The sequence below is a fragment of the Cyprinus carpio genome, chromosome A5 (genome assembly GCF_018340385.1).
Source record: "Cyprinus carpio isolate SPL01 chromosome A5, ASM1834038v1, whole genome shotgun sequence".
NCBI classification, from domain to species: Eukaryota; Metazoa; Chordata; class Actinopteri; order Cypriniformes; family Cyprinidae; genus Cyprinus; species Cyprinus carpio.
Genome location: NC_056576.1, coordinates 6,086,556 through 6,102,663, shown reverse-complemented (window position 1 = coordinate 6,102,663; position 16,108 = coordinate 6,086,556). Strand labels below are relative to the sequence as shown.

Sequence of the window (16,108 nt, the reverse complement as noted above, 5' to 3'; positions counted from 1 at the left end):
CAAAGACAAAAAGACAATGTAACATAACTGACAGATACTTTATAATGGCACGCGCACTGTATAAAGATCCTAGATCAGTAGACACAAACAATTTAGAACGTCGTGAGTTGTTAAAATCACATGATCTAGGACCTTTATACAGTGTGTACCATAACAAAGTCTAGTGAATTTTTGTTTTGTCAGCTGAACTATCAGTATATGTTTTTTTGGTTACCATTTGTATATCCACAGTTTTACTACAAATACCATGGTTAAGTCATGGTTTAAAATAGTAACCAGGATTTTTTTCCTTTCTTGCTTTCTTTTTTTTTTTTTTTTTTTTTTTTTTTTTTTGGTAATGGTAAAACCATGGTTAATTTTCGTAAGGCATGTACAATCCATTGCACTTCAGTCCCTCACAGCCTCGTTTTCATTCCTGTCAAAACTCAAATATGGCGCTGCCCTCACTAAAGTCTTCAGTCACATGGTGAAAAGAACAGAAAGGTCAAATCTTCTTACACACCACATGGTGGAGCCACAACATAACGACTCGATTTGTCTTCGTAATTATATGACAACAGAAACAATCTTTCAATGACACACTTTTTTTTTTTTAATTTTATTTAAGCTTTAGTTTTCTTTTTTCTCTCTCTCTGCGAGACCGTGTCATTATCTCATTTGTTTTCAGGATAACAGCGATGGTCGACACACTGATCTTGAAAAATATCACTCCTACTATATATTTTCATATATTTTACTATATACTTTATCCCTCATATACAGCATATTTTCACATATCAAATATCCAGGCAGGTTAATTATATTAATGTAATGTGATAGAAAAAATAGAATCACATGCAATCATTTCTTTCTGTTTACCACTGTATATGTACACTCTGGCGGCCAAAACACCTGAACATGTTCTCTGAGTTCAGACAGAAGGATGTGCAGGGCTGTGCTCTGACATGAATTCATCAAGTAAAGCAGTGAACAGATTTGTCAAGCAAAAGTATAACAGGGATTCAAGGAAAAACCTGCTTTGGACATGAAATAGGAGCTAGTACATGACAAAATGTTACAGGTATTGGATCACTGATTCTTGAGTTCTGGGACAAAACGGTTTACCCAACCGAAGAAGAAAAATAAATCTACAAATCATTTGTGAAATTTACTACTAATTTCTGAGTGAATTTTTTTTTTTTCCACTGTAACAGTGTATTTCTTCATGTCAACACCGACAGATAAAAACATGTACTGTTAGGTCAGATACTTATGGATAACAAATCCAGCATTACACTTCAAGAACAAACTGATAATACAGGATGGTTTTAAACAGACTGTCAATGCATCTGTCTTGACATAACCATTTTATTTTTGCACATAGTAATTAATTTTTCTGTTGTTGCTCGCTATTAACAGACCTACTAACAGCAGATGAAAATGTGGACAACTTTGTGCCGTAACTCAAGAATCAGTGCTGTTTTGCTACCACATATTGCATTTTATATTGTAGCATGTCAAATTGTTGGACGTCTGAAATCTAAATGTGAAACAAGTGAAAACAAAACCACACACACACACAAAAATATTTTTCCAAGCTTAATAACCCATGTAGCATACAGCAACTCTGATTCCATTTTTCTTGAGACGAAACTACAGCTGCATCTGATATCATATCCCTCATAATCTTAACAACTACTAAAATATTTCCAAGTCTAATAGGTGATCACAAGGAAACTCTCTATCAATGACACGCATATAAGAGCTAGCTCAGTTCACAGTGTTTCTGATGGAACAGTACCGGCCAACACCTAATGTGCAGCACATCACTGATACCAATATTTTCCAGATTTTGTCTTCAAGTTCGTTATTGCTCAAGTAATTCTACTAAACATACATAAAAGCACCAATTACTTCATTAAATCAAAACCTAAATTACGTAAACCACTTACAAAAATGAGTTTACCAGGTTGGAGCACAAAATTCTAGGTGTTGCTTAATTCTAAGCATCTCTCTTTTTAATTAAAGCCGTTCCTCAAAGTACATTTAATAGACCGTGGATAATCCACGGCCCTTTGTATGTACTGTTTCTACTCTGCACTAAGTTATTCTTTTTTTAATTATATGTTTATAATAATACAATATAATATAATATAACATAATGCCTGTATTTAACATATCAATAAAATACATATTATTTTTAGTGATAAAAAGAAATACAGTTTTATATTTCTTTAGCCAGAACATTTTTGCGGGACAATGTTGGTCTTTTTTTTTTTTTTTGCATAGGAAAAAATATTCAGCTCTGATGTAAATAAGTACATAATTCTGTAGTTTGCCAAAATAAATAAAGATGTTTTTTCTCTCTCTCTCTTCATGAACAATAAAAGAATATCAAATTCTGAATTGCTACAAAGAAAAGAATGGCAGTATTTGCCAGTGAAGCATAAATAAACAAATCCTGGGACTAGATATCAAGTCGATGAATAAACAGTGCGAATGACTCATATTCAACATCTGATGGGCAATATTCCAACACTGAATAACACTGACCTTGCAGACATGAATACATTTTTTTTTCATTACCAAAATACATATCTACAAACATGTATAACAAATAAGCTTGATATATTTAGATATGTACTATAGTGAGATCTATGCTTTTATATATAAAAGGTGCACTTGTTTAAATAATGTCATCTAGGAGATGTGGGTTGGCTACCCAGTCCAAAGTTCGTGGCTCAGAGGCTGCCATTATCATGCACATGAACTGCTTGCCGGTCCTTTTATCAATAGGGTAAATAGTAGTTGGCGTGAACCTCCTGTTATTTTCAACAAACTCACAGAGCTTTTGGTAGACATTGGGATACTCATGGCGAAGAAACACCCCACGTATCCTCAACTCCCGCTGAATGTTGATAAAGCAGATCTCCCGGGCTTTCCTTCCTTCCTCACCTTCCTTGTCAATGTCAGCCATACCTGGCGGTGGGGTCAGGATCAACGTCTCCATGTCGCTTTCCTTCCGATGGACCTTCTTTTCTGGGCTGTAGGAAGCCAGAGCAATCTTGGCAAACTTCCTGACGGTTGGGGCTTGGACCCTTGGCGATGGTCCGTCAGGCACTTGATCACCAACAGCGATGGACACATTCAAGAGAAAACATTCATTAGGATCATATGCCTTTCCCGCCTCTTGGAGCTCCTTGCAATATTCTCCAAGGTTATCCTTGAAGCTCTCCAGCTCACGGAGAGATAAGTATGTTGGCGACATGAGTAGACTTTCTAGTCCAAACTGAAGGAAATTTGTGGACGAACCTGGATTTGGAAATCCCACAAACAAGACACCTCTTCCCCGAGACAGGTATCCCACTTTGGCTATACGGGAGAAAGCCTTATGGACTTCTGCGGTTTCTCGACAGTGCTTAATAACGTGGCGACACACACTACTGATTCGCCCATAGAGGCAGCTTTCCTTGTGGACGTCCCAGTCTTCGCGGCGACAGTTGCGAGAGCAGTAGTAGGTATAGCAGCTGTGACAGGACTTAAAGTAGAGGCAGGCATTAAACAAGGTCTCAGTCCGACGGCATTTATTGTTTGAACACATCATTGTGTCATCCTCATCGGGACTCTGGTCAGGGGAGCACTCTTCTGTACTTCTCAGGCCATCACAACTCCCATCAGTGTCTCTTAGCGTGTCAGGATCTATTTTTATTGAAGTGGGTTGTTTGTCAAGTGGCATGCCACTTTCAGATCCTGTCATCGAATCCTTTCTAGCTGAAGATACTGCTTCTTCTTCATCAATGAGCTTTTTGAGTTGATCAAGCATGTCTTCACTGGTCCTCCTACGTGGAGGTTTGTAATCGATGACAAGGTCAGCTAGAAGCTCATCAAGCTGCTCTAAACTTTGCTGTAGGGATGTGCTGCTGTGCGTTTTCTCTTTGGTAGATTCTCCAAAACAGGATTTTGCTTCACGTTGAGGGGCTTCTTGATTTGGGGCACTTTTTGAATCCAACACATCCCAACTTGCAGAGCGTGCTTCTGGTTTACTAAGATTGCTTGGTCTGATATCATTGTCTGTGATGGTAATCTCAGGTGTGACAAACCACAGTTTACTCGAAGAGCTCCTGGCCTCAGTTGGACTTTTGTCAATCAAAGAGTTTTCAGATAAGGACAGTGCAGCATAACGCCTTGGTGAGCTGGAAAGGTTGACAACCACAGGTTTTGGTCTTTCACTTGAAGTTTGTAGTACCCCCTGACAAAGAAGATTCTCATCACTTTTCCCTCGGGGTACTGGCTGTTCTCGCTCTACATGGGTATCAAGGATGTTATCCCAAGATCTTGAGTATGGTCTTGGGTCTGTTACTGTTCTTGTTGGCTCCACGCATGGGTTGGCATACCAAGTTGTGAGCTTTGGCTCTTGTCTAACTCTTGTGGGAGTAACCTGTGAGACATACGAGGAAGGATAATGGCTTGAGTAGCTGGACACCTCTGAGCCGTACCAGTCCTCTGATTGAGGCTGCACCACACGGGCATGTCGTCTTCCCTCTGTGTAATATGCCCTTGCAGGAATATGATGCTCCACTGTTGGTGTGTAGGGGTTGGCCATGTAGAAGATCCGAGGGGGGGCCGTTTGAATTTGATATGTCCTTGGGTCATCGCCATAGAAAGTCCTTGCCGGAGGTGTCTGTATTATATATGCCCCTGGCTCACTTGCAGCATAGGTTTTAGGGTACACAGGCTGTCCAGGGTAATGGTAGGTGTCGATTTCTGTGAAATATGGCCGGGAAGGTACAGTATGAAGAATGTGAGTCCTTGGATCTTGTACATATGGTACTTTAGGTGAATAGGGTTGGCTAGGAATGCTGTATCGGTCATCTTGATAATAAGTCCTTGATGGAGCTGAAGATCCATACTTCCCCAAATCCTCAGCATAGAAGAATTTAGTTGGCACATTGGGGCTTGAATGAGCCCTTCGTTCCCGTCCATATTGTTCCCTTGGCTCCCGTGGCGAGACCACCTTTTGTAAAGGGATCTCCATAGGCTGTATGTAGCTATTTGGCATACTTTGGGAATACTGGTACGCCTGCCTGGACTCTCCAGTGAAGGAGTCAGTGGGAGTCGGTGTCCTCGAAGTGGAGAAATGGCGAGGCACTGTCAGACTCCGACTGCCACTGCTGGGATACTTCTGCCAAGGTATGTCCACATGGGGTGTAGCTGCCTTTCGGCCTCCTTGCTGCACGGCCAACTCATCTGGTTTGATGTCCACCCGGCACCGAACATGAGGACTAGTAGCAGGTTTCTCTGGTCTTCCTTCGTCAAAGCCTTCAGATGCATATACAGGGGAATACCTGCTTGTATCACTCCTCTGCGGCTGCAGTTTGATGGGATGTACTTCATTCACGTGTGCCCGCGTGGTGGCATAAGGAGACTCTTTTCTTGGGGAAACTTCTGGCCTTGGCTGAGTGTTTCGATGTGCCCTTTGAGCTTCCCGGCCCCTCCTTGCCACTGGAGGGGAAGAATCAAAAGATACAGGAGTTAGGCTGGTCTGAACCCGTGAGGCACTTCTAGATCTAGTCCTCCTCTTTTGTTCTGTCACAGCAATTTCACCAGACATCTCAGCAGTCATTGGCTGGGAGGTGAGACGGTAGCTAAATATGTCTGGGGAAGAAAACCGGTGGAGTCCATGCCCTTGTTGGCGACCTAAGGCATTCCAGGCAACCTCTGGATTGGCCGCATACCTTTCAGCCCTTCGGTATGGGTACTCCATTGCTATTGTATGATATCGGGGTTTGTCCATAGACTCAGTGTCAAAGCTACGGCAGTGCCTCTTTTTGCTTTTGCTTTTTCGAGTGCTCTCCAGTTTGCTGATGGATGGGGAATCACATTGTTTTGAGGGATGACAGGCTTTGGAGTAGTTCGAGAGGGAGTTCACTTTAACATCTTGATACACTGTTGATACTAGTATATCAGGTGGATCTGTGCGTGTCATCTTAATGAGACTCTTCTAATTTTCCCCATTAAATTTGTTTAGGTTAAGGTTCCCTGCAAAAGAGGAAGAAAACAAAACAAGATTAGTATTGTACAAGTTGCATTCAAACCACCTTATGGATATGATCTGTAATACTAAGTGTGAATGCAAACAGTGTTTTTAGGAACTGGCTAAAAACCATAAAAACACATTACATTTAAAAAGCCTGAATTTAATATTAATATAACCGCATAATATTCAGTATCCTATAGCCCCACATTGTTTAATCATTATTTGATAAGCATTGCATGTATAAGTTTACCTTGGGGAGCAACTCATCAAGCCAAGATTAAGAGTAAATGTACACAGCAAATAAACCTAATTCTGATTCTGTAATGCTTCAACTGCATTGTGTTGTTCAGCAAAATATGTTGGCAGGATGTATGCGGGTAATTTGGCGGTGGTTGCCAGAGGATGATGTTCCCCTGGCAACAACTTCAACACATAACCATCATAGTACATACAGTGTGAGGGCTTAACAGAATTGCACTGAATCCCTAATACAAAACTCTTTCTTTTCACCCTTGAAATGTCTTGGGATAGTAAATCGCTTAAGAATGCTTACGTAATTCAAAACTTTTTTTTTTTTATCTCTTATGCTTGGCTTCAAATTAAACTTACATCAGTTCAAATCTGCAGGTTTAAGGCAGTACAAAAATAGTCTCTTGAGTCTAAATTAGGCTCTTTGAAGGCTCTTCGACATCTTGTCATTCTCATAAACTTTATGCAAAACCGGTGCAATCATTTGTCATGAAGAACTGTATTGTACAAAGAGGACACAGCTGAAATAATGCATGTTGTAATTAAAGATACAATCAAAGTAATGCTTGCAACGGAATACACTAGTCAACATTTGTTGTCCTAAAACGTAAAAGCGTTCTTGTCTTAGGACAACTTTGATTAACTTTTTTGGTCCACTTAAAATGTTGACTACTGTATATACACTACTAGATTTTTTCAATTCGCATTTAGCTCCACCTCGTCAATGTCTGTTTTCTTGCAAAAGGGAGATTAAATGGTTTTCAAGACCTCCTCACATCTATGACAGATATTACGTAAAGAAGGAACTGACACTTCTACAAACATGACTATGCCCAGACGCTGTTTACTCACCGAGTGTTAGTCTGGCAGCCTTTCACACTGCCTCACACAATCGTGTGCATATGGAACACCCACCGTCTACCAACATACGCATAGTCACCAGACTTGTGCATGCTAGATATTTTCTTGTCCCCAACTATTTTGGAAATGCATCCTTGGTTTAAAAAAAAAAAGATCAATTTGCTTTAGAAAAAGAGTCCAGGAAAATGGCAGGAACAGTGGCATAGGATTGTCTGAGATGATGACAAGGAAAGTGCTTTTAAAAATCCACTTAAATGCCAATAAATGCAATTTTTGTATTCATGTTGGTTTCATATGTCCAGTAACAAAAGAATACAATATTTTCCTTACACCACTTGTATACACATCATTATATAATAATAATAACAATTTTCATTTAAAGTATCATGAATTTTTATGTACCCAACATTTCAGACTTTTCCAGTCTCAGGGTGATGAAACCACCTATACATTTTTAAAATTGATGCCCCACAAATACATCAAAATGAAATGTAATTCTTAAATTTAAAAATGTTCATCATAGAAGAGGTGTATGAATTATATTTAAATCTATTTTTAAATAATTACATAAAATTGGAAAAAAAAGGCACTGACCCCAAAAATAATGAACAACAAAGACAAACTGTTTGCAGTGCATAAAAGCTGTCATTATTATCAGTGATGACCTTGATCCCTTAACAGAACTGAGCACTAAGCTTCGCACATTTCACATAATTAAACAAGAAAGCACCACAGAATTTCCTCACTTGCAAATGCGAGTCACATATTGTTTTTTGTTTTTGTTTGTTTTTTTTGTTTTTTTTTTTATAAAGCTTATGCACATTATGTATTCTTTTAAATTCTATATAAGGAAAGAAGCCTTTAAGTCATGACAGCAGGAAATGGGTAATGTCAAATTAAATCGCACAACACATTAAATCATGTTCCATTATCATTATTATTATTTGTTTTAATGAATGAATCAGTTAATTTATTATTCATGGATCTGGTTAATTTAAAATTTCATGCAGTTTTGTTTCAATTGCTTATTCATTAGAATGTGAGATTATTAAACTGATCTGGAAGGCAAAAGAGCCTTACAGTGACTACATACTGGCCTAATATGAAACAACTGTAACCACGACTGATATGCAAAAATACACTGCAAAAATAATTTTATTAGTATATTTGTCTTGCTAATCAAAACAACAACAAAAACAAAATTAAATAATCATACATATACCAGACAAGCAAAACTACATGATATTAAAGGAATAGCTCACCCAAAAATGAAAATTTGCTGTTAATTTGCTCACCCTCAGGCCATTCAAGATGCAGGTGACTTTTCTTCCTGAGCAGAACAGTAAAGAAGTTTTTTTTTTTTTTTTTTTTTTTTTAGCTGAAATCATGGTCCTTGGTGATTCAAAACAACAGCTAGTGGCACTTAGGAGTCAAAAAAAGCAGATACAGGCAAGACAAAAGAGCTCAATATATCATCAGGATCCACTGAAATTAATTTTGTCTTGCCTGTATATTCTTTATTGACTCCCAAAGCGATGGCAGCCATTGACGTGCATTTTATAAATCTCCTAAATATCTTCTTTACTGTTCTACTGAAGAAAAAAGTCACCTGTCTTGGGCAAATTAACAGATATGTTTTCTTGTTTTAAGCATAAATGGTCACTGAGTGAAATAGTTTTGTTATGAGGGTTAACTGGAGTATTTGTTCAGCAGCTCACTGAAAAAATCGCCAACTCCAGCAATAAGGGCACTCAAAGGAGTCAAGACTTTGGCCTTTGACCTTGGCATCTGTAAAGTGTGTGAACATGCCTGTATTGCGCCGTCTCATTGCTGCTGATGCCAGCTGACCCTTTTAACCCAGCACAGAGCTACAGATGGATGTGAATTATTAAACATATGAGCCTCTTTACCACCACACATTTCCTCTATGGTTGCTTTTCTCTTTACTGTAGACAAAATGTACTACGTTAGAAAGACCTGTCCATTAAGTATCCATGAAATGCATGGAAATGTGAGGTTTATCCAGCTATAAATGGAGTGACAACCAGAACAAATATTTTGACAAAGCAAACGCCACTCCTTAAAATGCAGCCCAAAATGTTCATTTCCATGACTAAAGACAACTTCTTGTATGAAACATATACAATGCACTCACATACACAATACACATGTCATTCATAATTATTTATTTATGATTAATATTCTGAAAAACTAAATAAAGGTCAAGAGTTATACTTTGGAATAGAAATTATATATAGTTAAAAAATGGCAAAAAATCAAGCATGTACTTATTGCTCGTGCTACAGTCATGCAAGACTATTAGACATCATTGTTAATTTAAATGCATGAATGAATGAATGAATGAATAAAACTTTTAGTTGTTGCTGTTGTGAGTTGAAATAAAGCAGAAATAAATATTAGAGGAAAATTTTAAACTTGAAAAAAAAAATGTTGCCTTGCCAACTAACTGTAATTAAATTTAAGGTAAAGTACAAAAATGACTAAAACTGAAATATAAATAAATTAAAGCTAAATAGAAAATAAAAAAACAACAGATAAAATGACATAATATGACTAAAATAATGAACTAATAATTAAATATTAGAAATGTAAAAATGTAAAAAATAATAAAAATAACATGATAAATGTTGCATTGGCAACTGAAATAAAACATGTTTAAGTTGGAGTACTAAAATTACTAAAACTGAAATAAAAAACTGTTGAATAGAAAATTAAAAAAAATGATAAATGCATATAACAAAATGAAAAATAATTAATTAAAATGAAAAAAGAGGAAAATATTAATAAATACTTTAATAGTTAATAAATTATATTAAAACAACACTGCAAATATCACAAATCAGTCCAACGTAGGAACAGTTTCAAGTTCTTTGAAATCAAGAGTGGAAAAATTTTGCTTGAGAAACAGATATTTCATGTGCATGCACAAACACACTTTCTAAAGACGCAAATGAAAGTCAAGGTTTCTTGCTCAGACTTTTCAAGCCTTTTAACACACTGAGTGATTATTTCTTGATGTGAATTCCTCAGACCCTTCCTATCAGACCCCTTCAGTCTTATCAATGGCAGTCTAGTCTCATAATGCAACACATTACTGCAGACTTGAATAGAGCCTTTCCATGCCAATGCGGTCCATTCCTCGCTGAAGACCCAGTGCTAATTTTGCATAATGAGCCCATTTGATATGGGGGACATTGGGAGTCTAGTGAAAGGCTTGGAAACAAAAAAACTCCCAATCCTGCGGCTTGAGCTTCTCTTAAACGAACACTGCAAAAACACAGATCTGTGACAGAATAGGAAATAGTGTGGGAAAAGAAAGCGATTATGGGACGTACTGTAACAAGGCTGGTCTGAGTCATGATCTGTGAAAAATCATTGATGACAGACTCCATCAAAACCTGCTCCCTCCCGTACGACCATCTGTTCAGGCTGATCTGGCAACACCCAACGCCTCCACACACCCATTAACTACCTGATGAACTTATGTTAATCTAACATAAAAATACCAGAGTTTTACCTACAATAGAACATTATGCTGAATAGATTTTTTGATGTTTTTGAAAGAAGTCTCTTATGCTCACCGAGGTCGAATTGAATTGATCAAAATACAGTAACATTGTGAAAAATTATTAGAATTTAAAATAACTCTTTGCTATTTGAATATATTTTAAAATATAATTTATTCCTGCGATTTAAATCAGAATTTTCAGCATCATTACTCCAGTCTTCAGTGTCACATGATCCTTCAGAAATCATATTACGTTGATTTGCTGCTCAAGAAACGTATTATCATCAGTGATGAAAACAGCTTAATATTTTTGTCGAAACTGAGATACATCTTATTTCAAAATGTATTTTAACATTATAAATGTATTTGATGTCACTTTTGATCATTTTAACGTGTCCTTGATGAATGAAAGTGTTAATAAAATCTTAGTATTAAATACAAATGATAAAAAAAAAATCATACTGATTCCAAAACTTTGGAAGGAAATATTCTGTCTAATTATTACTTCTATACATATATATATATATATATATATATATATATTACAATTGTATCCAACTTTTTCATTAGTAATTTAATTAGTAAATTTAATCTTTTTTTTTATTGCAGCATGCAATTTTGTGAAACATTTAAAGAATGGAACTGACACAGAGACAATTATAGTTATTTAAATGCATGATCAATCATAATTTAATAAAAATTTCTAATTGTACTCATTTAATGTGAAAATGAAGGGCTCTGACACAATTCAAACCGTATGGAACAATACGAGGGTGAATAAATGATGACAGAATATACATTTTTGGGTGAACTATCCCTTAACTATTCACTAACATTCATGAAGAAGTGATATTCAGAAAGACACTGCCATCAGCAGACATCATCTCTTCCTCCCCCACCGTTCCTCCCGACTATCCCATCATATTCCCAGCCAAAGAGCTTCCCAGTTTCTGACCTTGTCTTTGTGCAGCGTCTGTGCTGTCAGTCAATCTCTAATCTCTGGAATCCACTTTCACTCGTGAACATGACAGGAGTTTGTCTCATAAAATTGGAATCAGGCCAAGTCAAACACAGGCCACAAAGTGCCCTGGGGACGCACTACAGGCGGGTCACGACTGCCCTAGTCCAAAAATGATGCCACAGAATAATTCATGTGGAAAAACTGAACCGGATTTATGATCCACCAGAGGTTCTGCTTTAAAAGGTATAGAGTAGTATCGAGCATCTCACTAAAATGGCATATTTTGCTACAAAATCCAAAATGTAAAAAATAGACATGATAATGATTTAAAAATGCACCTTTATTGGGCTTTTACTGTGTTGCACCACAATAATTCATGTGAAAATATCCAGTTTGCAAGCCTGAACCTGATTTCTGATCCACAAGAGGTTCTGCACTCGTGCATCTCACAAAGAATGGCAAATTTGTACCCCAAAATCAAAAGAAAAAAGCAAGAAATTGTCACAATAATGGTTTAAAAATGCAACCTTGTAGTGTTTTTTTGTGTGTGTGTGTTGCCCCACAAACATTTGTGAAAATATCCAGCTTGTTAGGTCTGATCCGAAATAGCTTCTGCTCTTGTGCATCTCTCTAAAATGGCATATTTTGCCCCAAAATAAAAAAGAAAGAAATTGTCATGCTAATGGTTTAAAAATGCACCTTTGTTGTTTTTTATCATACTGCCACATGATGATTCACATCAAAAGCAGTTTACAAGCCTGAGCCTAATTTCTGATGCACAAGGCATTCCGCTTTTAAATGCAGTCTCGTGTATCTCACAAAAATGGGATATTTTGCCACAAAATCAAAAGAAAGAAATTGTCGTGAAAATGGTTTAAAATGCACTTTTTGGGGTGAAATACGACCCAGACTTTCATCCAGATTAGAACCACAAGGAAACGTTATCTATCTGTAGAACAATATAAAACACATGTAGAAGCAAAATCATTCTATGCACTAAAAGCAAACTTTATCTGCATCATCTAACATCTAACCACAAAGCGCTTATAACCACAGGGAAGAGACAGTATGAGAAAGACCCCTTCAATTAAACTCTTTTGAGCGAATCACACTTTGTAGAAGCTCCTTGACCCATATGAGCAAACAGAAAGATGCAATCGCCAGAGCGGAGATAGCAAAGCTTTTCACATCGGAGAATGCCAGGGCATTTATAAAACAAGCTAAAAATAACACAACGTCAGGATTCGGTCGAAGAGAAGTTCTGATCATGCACTAATTGAAGGGTCACAAACAGTTTTTATCTTATACCGAGGTCCACTCAAAGTTTATATTTTACTTGCCAAGATATGATTTCAAGGTAGTTCAACTATAGTCCTTTAGGAAAAGTAGTTAGCTACACTACAAGCTACTGTCAAGTACAGTATCAATATCAGGCAATATCTTTTAAACAACAATTAATTATCAGATGACATGATTCAAACAGAAACAGCACTATTTCTCTGGCACAAAAATACATAACAAAAATATTAAAATATACAAATAAAAGCTAATTCAAAATTATTAATAAATACTATGATAGAACATAAATAATACTAATATAAAACTGCAGCAGAGAAATAATAGTATTTTTTTAGGCTGGAGAGAAAGTTTTTTATTACAGCAGGTTTTCATAATGACACTGAACTCTTCAAAGCTGCACAGAACATGATTTCTGAAGAGATGTGACCTCTTGAAACACTGTCCTCTCTATTTTTCTTAAAAGCTGCACAAATAATGCAGTGGATGCTTTTGGATACAGAGTAAAAATAGAAACATATGAGTCAGTTAAGCGTGCATGTAATGTATAAGAGCTGACCCGTACACATGCTTGAGAGAGTGAGGGAGTGATATTTGTAATGCAATTCTGACGGAGCTTAATGAGGTTCCAGTGAGAGCGAAGGCAACAGCGTTTCCTGTGAACAGTTACTATTATCAATGCAACACTGTAACAAACCACAGGACTGATCACTTAAAGAAATACATCATTCAAATGAAAATTCTGTCAAATTCTGCATGCTGCATTTTTGTTTTTGAGCAAAACAAAAGGAGAATTTAACTCTAAAGTAACTAAAGAATAAGCTTTAGTTATTATATAATAATAACAGTTCATAGTGACCACATCTGTCAAGCAAAGCACAAAGCAAAAGAATCATATTCCATACAATTTGTGCACCATATTCAAAGTTTTCTGAAGCATGAGAGCTTTTAAAAGTGCACTTTGTAATAATGTCAAAAACTGTATTAAAGCACAAGCACTTGTGTGTTATTCAATATTACATTTAAAGAATACATATTTTAAATGTAAATTTCAACATCACCATATTTGAAATGACAATTTCAGTACATCTGGCAGTTCACTTTAACCATATTTCAAAGACAAAATAAATAATTACATATAAAGATGTACGCAAGTCCTACTTAAATGGGTCAAAAACAATTTATTAAGGTTAACTAATTGCATTTAATATTAATTTATTATTATTCATTTAATTGCAAATAATTTGCAAAATAAAGTGTCTGAAAACATTATATTCAGTTTGCACTGAATTATATTATGTCTGTAATAAATAGCCTACTATTTTTTTAAAAAATTATGCAAAAGTGCACTTCTTTTACACAAGGGTGGGATGAATAAAAAGAAAAGTATTAAAGAGATGGCCAAACATCACTTGCACTTTGATAGCCATGATCACTATATGAACTGTCCTTTTATGGACAAGAAATGTGTTTTTTTTTTTCACTAAAAACACTAATAACATCATTTTTGAAATGAGTACATAATGACACAATTTTCATTGCACAAATGATTCATTTGAATACTATAAAAAGGGTTTGTGTCATGCAAACCTCTGGAGCACACTGCAGCTCCAGCAAGCAGCATGATGAACATTACAGTCTCTGGGCACCATCGCACGATGACGTACAGCCCCAGAGCATCCCACATCACGTGACACAAGTACACCATTTCATCAGGCATCATTAGAGGTTAGTTCACTTTCACTAGTAGGATTCCCAGCCCTGGCCATGCATCTCCTGACGTCGAAAAATCCACGACTGCATTACATAACCTTAATAATAAAGACATCAGCACATATTATGACAAATGAACAGTAGGGAAACATGTCTGTTGCACGCAATAAGTAAGTTGCATGCACAAGATAATAGCTTTTCAATGTAATTAAGCTGCAGTTTGAACTCACGTCGCAGACTGTCATTTAAAAGCGACGCATAAAGCTGGAGGTTTCATAGGTTATTCCTCGCGGATATGAGCAATGCATTCATTACCTACAGCATCATGCGCAACTCTGGTTCCCTACAACATCAAATTATTTCCATATCGACAGATCATTTCATGCATCCGCACTGATCGCTTGCAATTCGATAGTGTCATCTGTCAAATATCGATGCGCGTGTTTTCAATGTCAATGTCAGAAAAGCTGCGCTCATCTGTCACGCGCGCTGCACACACAGATCGCGCGATGCTCTTACCGTGTTAATCCATCCACCAGTAGCATAAATATCCATCATGCAAAGCGCTTATGCTTTACAATGTGCTGAGAGTCGCATTTTAGCGTGAAAGCGGCTGTAGTATCGGCGAATCGTGAAGTCCTCACGCCTCAGCTGATGAGCGCATCTGTGGCGTTACTATCCGCGCGCGTCTCCTCAGCACCGGCGTCTAATATGCGTTCAGAAGGGGCGGGGCGAACGCCTCTGGCTATAATGTAAAATGTAAGTATATTAAACCTCTTAAAGTCCGTATCTTCCTTGTCTGACCTTTACAAAGCAGCACTGTGGGGGTGCCATGAAACAGTGATGATATCAAAGATATAATATAATATTGTTATATTAACAACAAATAATAATAATCATTATTGTTATTGCAGGCATTTTCATGCTAAAATGCGACCAATACTATCATTGTTGTTGGTATTACTAGAAATAATAGCATACAACAATAGCTACAACAACAACAAAACAACAATTCTTCTTATTATTATATAATTATGCTTTGTGATATATACAGGTGCATCTCAATAAATTAGAATGTCGTGGAAAAGTTCATTTATTTCAGTAATTCAACTCAAACTGTGAAACTTGTGTATTAAATAAACTCAGTGCACACAGACTGAAGTAGTTAAGGTCTTTGGTTCTTTTAATTGTGATGATTTTGGCTCACATTTAACAAAAACCCACCAATTCACAATCTCAACAAATTAGAATATGGTGACATCAATCAGCTAATCAACTCAAAACACCTGCAAAGGTTTCCTGAGCCTTCAAAATGGTCTCTCAGTTTGGTTCACTAGGCTACACAATCATGGGGAAGACTGCTGATCTGACAGTTGTCCAGAAGACAATCATTCACTCTAAAAAATGCTGGGTTGTTTCAAACCAACTTTGGGTCAAATATGGACTTAAATTTTTACATTACATTTTTAACCCAAAAGTTGGG

At 36.8% G+C, this 16,108-nt stretch overlaps 1 protein-coding gene across 1 annotated transcript; it reads right to left on the bottom strand.

The window, feature by feature from the left end:
• Positions 1-843: 843 nt before the first annotated feature.
• Positions 844-15,345, bottom strand: LOC109075102 (apical junction component 1 homolog). Its single transcript, XM_042752155.1, has 2 exons — positions 15,145-15,345; positions 844-6,018 (listed from the first exon to the last, which is right to left on the bottom strand). The coding sequence occupies exon 2, from the start codon at positions 5,963-5,965 to the stop codon at positions 2,666-2,668; it is 3,300 nt and encodes a 1,099-aa protein (XP_042608089.1). The 5' UTR covers positions 5,966-6,018; positions 15,145-15,345; the 3' UTR covers positions 844-2,665.
• Positions 15,346-16,108: the final 763 nt, after the last annotated feature.